This window comes from Pteropus vampyrus, unplaced genomic scaffold (genome assembly GCF_000151845.1).
Source record: "Pteropus vampyrus isolate Shadow unplaced genomic scaffold, Pvam_2.0 Scaffold25, whole genome shotgun sequence".
NCBI lineage: Eukaryota > Metazoa > Chordata > Mammalia > Chiroptera > Pteropodidae > Pteropus > Pteropus vampyrus.
In genome coordinates this window covers 2,519,988-2,524,544 of record NW_011888806.1, presented here as the reverse complement: position 1 = coordinate 2,524,544, position 4,557 = coordinate 2,519,988, and the positions used below count along the sequence as shown (strand labels likewise).

Below are 4,557 nucleotides of genomic sequence, written 5' to 3'. Positions count from 1 at the left end.
CTTTATAACAGTAGTCCCAAGACTTCTTTTGTCCTATGATGAAACTGTTATGAGTTGCTTAAGCAAACTCTATTGCTGTCTTTCAGTCCAAACTGTTGAATGAGTCACGTTATAAGAAGTTATACTTTCTAATGTTTACTATATGAAGAGGTATTATATATGCTTTTGAATTTCCCGGACTAAAACTGGTTCTATTTTGATTGACAGCAAAAACAAAGCCACCTAAATCTCAATGTTTTCTATGGAAACCTGTTGAAGACATTATAGGAAAAGACAAAAACAACAACAACAAAAAATTAAATTGGTCGGAAAATAGGAATAAAACTGGCTGAATAGGATTCAGGATTATAAGAAAAGTACCATATAAAACTTGGTAATTGTTATGGCAATTGGCATCTCAACCTTGCTTCAAAGTTTGCAACATCAGGCAAAGCTTATTATTGTGTTTAGATTGTTTTTCTCAGGCTGGGGTCTGTGTAACATCATCTGCTCCCCTCCCTCCACCTCAGGTGATAAAGGTGCTAGAAGCCAAAAGATAAATGTGGTGTATTCTTCTGGAGCACCAACTGTTTTTAAAAAGTGTTTGTTTTTTGAAATGTGTTTAAACTACAAATAATTTACATCTTTATTTTTACATTAAAATAAATATGGCATATTATAGAGTAGAATAAAATATTCATATATATGTTAAAGAAAAATAAAAAAAAACACTAAATAAATACTGGTAAGAATATCTTTGGCTTAACCTATCAGAACTCCTGAGTGCTTTGGGGATTGCATTTCTTCTTCTCTTCCATTGTTACACATTTAAGAAGCACTGTTACAGTTTTTAGCAAGGAGAAGGGACTCAGATTATTATAATTTAGCACCGAAAATGCCATTAATTAGAATTGTGGTGTGGTTCAGCCATGTCTTCCAGTATAAGAAACAATTTTTATTCTTAATTTTACAACCAAAAGTCTCTGTAAAAATTTAACAATCTAGGCTAACGGCCAGTGACCTAGCACGCATGACGTGGCCTCTGTCACCAGCACAGCCATTGTTGCGCCACGTGCGTTCTGCACGAGGAAGGAGGCTCAGAAGGTGACAGGAGACGCAGCAAGGACCGCCGGCAGTTGGGAGTTGCCACCGTCACCCACGGTCATCCTCCATGAGGAAGATGCTCGTTGCCGCTGTGTCCCGCGTGTTGTCGGATGTCGCCCAGAAGCCCGCTAGCAGAGTGCTGGTGGCTTCCTGTAACTTTTCAAACGACGCCACATTTGAAATTAAGAAATGTGATCTTTATAGGTTGGAAGAAGGTCCCCCTGTCACAACAGTGCTTACCCGGGAGGATGGACTGAAATACTACAAAATGATGCAGACTGTTCGCCGAATGGAATTGAAGGCAGATCAGCTGTATAAACAGAAATTTATTCGTGGTTTCTGTCACTTGTGTGATGGTCAGGAAGCTTGTTGCGTGGGCATTGAGGCTGGGATAAATCCCACCGATCATGTCATCACATCCTATCGGGCTCATGGCTTATGCTATACTCGCGGACTGTCTGCCCGATCGATTCTTGCAGAGCTGACAGGACGACGAGGAGGTTGTGCTAAAGGTAAAGGAGGATCGATGCATATGTATTCCAAGAACTTCTACGGGGGCAATGGCATTGTGGGCGCTCAGGGTCCCCTGGGAGCAGGCATTGCTCTGGCCTGTAAATACAAGGGAAACAATGAGGTCTCTTTGACCCTATACGGAGATGGCGCTGCTAATCAGGGTCAGATACATGAAGCTTTCAACATGGCAGCTTTGTGGAAATTACCGTGTGTTTTCATCTGTGAGAATAACCGCTATGGAATGGGAACAGCCGTTGAGAGAGCAGCAGCAAGCACGGATTACTACAAGAGAGGCAATGTTATCCCTGGACTAAGGGTAGACGGAATGGATGTTCTGTGTGTTCGGGAGGCAACTAAGTTTGCAACTGACTATTGTAGATCTGGAAAGGGGCCCATACTAATGGAGCTACAGACTTACCGTTACCACGGACACAGCATGAGTGATCCTGGAGTCAGTTATCGTTCGCGAGAAGAAATTCATGATGTAAGAAGTAAAAGTGATCCTATTATGCTTCTGAAAAATAAAATGGTAAACAACAAGCTTGCCAGTATTGAAGAATTGAAGGAAATTGATGTTGAAGTGAGAAAAGAAATTGAGGATGCAGCCCTGTTTGCTACAAGTGATCCTGAACCATCTTTGGAAGAAATAGGTCATCATATATACAGCGATAGTCCACCTTTTGAAGTTCGTGGTGCAAATCAGTGGATCAAGTTTAAGTCCATCAGTTAAAGGGAGACTCTACATAAATTAATCGTTAGTTCTCAGAGAAACATTTATGGTCACCTTTAAGAAAACGTGTGCCCTATTTTGTTGAAGAGGAATAAATAAAACCTAGAAAACAAAAGTCTTGTAAGCTATTATTAAAAGAAATTGGGACCATTAAGAGTCTATTAAAATAAAAGATCAGTGAAAGATGTACACTCAATTTAAAGGGATATTGTATTCAATCATATATTGTTGCATTAAAATATACTAATCATTTAGTATTATTAAAAGATAAACAACCACATTAAAATGTTCAACCTTATTCGAGTATACATTGATTAAATCAGGCAGTGACAAACTAAAGGCAGTTGGGAGCCATCCTACAACAGAAGCTGGGGAAGAGGTTTTTTTTTACAGAGAAGCATAGCAAAGATGATTTGATTAGCTATAGTTTGCCTTATTTGGGAAAGCCTTGTTGGCTGTTTGTGATTGCTGTTCTTGAGTTTCATTTTCTCAGATTTGAGCACATTGACTCTGGCTTAGGTTTTGGTTTGCTTACAACCAAGGCATTACAGCTACCTTTGTCTGAGAGCCACCTTGTTTAACTGAAGTATGAATATCTTAGAGATTATTTAAAATTTTTACAAGCCTAAAATAGGAAAAACGAAGAATTATTTAACAATCCAAGTTACTTGCTATAATCTATTTGATTTAGCTTTATGTTATTTTAGTGAACACTCTTATTCAAAGAAAAAAAAATAGTTGATTTCTGCTCCCCCCTGCTAGGAGTTTGTGTGTAAAGTCACTACCTTGAGGTAGAGAGATTATTTCAAACCACACCAAGGTATCAGGACCTTTTACTGCTATGCAATTTACAATAATTTACTTGAATTAACCAGTAACATAGCCTACTATAATAGCGTGCATATGCACACGCACATGAACACATAGCCAATATTGATGCTGAAGCCAGTTAATATTTTTCCAATGAAACATAACAGGGCGAAGGGAAATAGGACAAGGACAGTTTTTCATGTTGTACTTTATTGAAATACTTTTAAAATATTTTAAAGGAAAAATATAAACAAAGTAAAATAAAGGGAAAACGCATTTTACTTTAACCTTCTGGTTAAAGCTACTCTTATGTTACAATCCATTTGGACTATTACATGTTGCAGAAAGAACTGTCTTGGTAAGTTTCAGACTGAAAAATGAACAGGTATAGTAACATTAAAGAAGTTAAGCAGAGGAGGTGATATTAATAAGTGAAAGTAAAATCTGCCCTGGCGAGAATTGAACGGTCACAGATAACTTTTTTCAAAGGAATATCTAACTTGGATCAAACAGGTTTGCTTTTCTCTACAGTCCCATACCATATCAATTAGCAAGGCAGGACTTTGTAAAAACATTTTTACTTGGTTATATTTGACTAATCTAAAATCCAATGAGCGTGAGGTTGGGCCCATCTCCTTCCTTTGAGATAGACTCATTAAAACAAGCAATTAAGATTTACCTGTGATTTAAGCAATCATTTGTAGAAAACACCAAAAGAATCAGTTATTAATCACTAGAAAAAAAATTAAAACTGTGCATAGTGATATTCACTAGACTTATTTTAGTGATCATTTTGTAATATATACATATATTAAATCATTATATCCACCTGAAACTAATATTACATTATATGTCAATTACATATAGTTGGAAAAAAAGTTAAAATCTTTTTTTTATTATATAGCATTTACTTCCACAGTAAAAGTTAGATACTTTCTAAGAACTCTAACAGAAAACCAAAAGTTCAGAAGCCTGTGAGTGCATGAACATATATATACATATAAACAGGCTTACTCTCTATACCTTCCACAAAACAAAGTAGGTAACTTTAACAGTCCAAATTCAGAAAGCAGAGATAAGCACTGGTTTGTTTATAAGTCAGTCATATTACTATTTAATATGTTTTGATTATGCAGCTTCAGTTCAGAGGTAACTTGATTGGATTGCTTTCATTAAAATCAAAAAGTATTTAATAAAAGTTAAAATAATCACATCCTTTGAATGACAAAGCATTCTACTTTTTGTTTTCACATACTTATATTTTCATAAACATCCAAGCAGAAGATAAGCTGCTCAAAGCTGTTTTCTGTATACCGTATATAGAAATTATATTAAAAGTTTGTTTATACTATGAATTCTTTTAATACCAGTGATATTTAAGATGTAAATTGATAAGAAATAAAGCCATCACTAAATCAAGA

At 36.1% G+C, this 4,557-nt stretch overlaps 1 protein-coding gene across 2 annotated transcripts; it reads left to right on the top strand.

Annotated features, from left to right (window-relative positions):
• The first annotated feature begins 1,150 nt into the window (after positions 1–1,150).
• Positions 1,151–2,362, top strand: PDHA2 (pyruvate dehydrogenase E1 alpha 2 subunit). 2 transcript variants are annotated; one of them, XM_011356259.2, is made up of 2 exons: positions 1,151–1,664; positions 1,740–2,362. In XM_011356259.2, the coding sequence occupies exons 1-2, from the start codon at positions 1,151–1,153 to the stop codon at positions 2,324–2,326; spliced, it is 1,101 nt and encodes a 366-aa protein (XP_011354561.1). In that variant the 3' UTR covers positions 2,327–2,362. The 2 variants fall into 2 exon arrangements, with proteins under 2 accessions (XP_011354561.1, XP_011354559.1); XM_011356257.2 differs by having other exon boundaries at positions 1,151–2,362.
• Positions 2,363–4,557: the final 2,195 nt, after the last annotated feature.

Excerpts from the sequence above, each read along its gene's own strand:
- PDHA2 (XM_011356257.2), top strand. The coding sequence starts at position 1,151 with ATGAGGAAGATGCTCGTTGCCGCTGTGTCCCGCGTGTTGTCGGATGTC.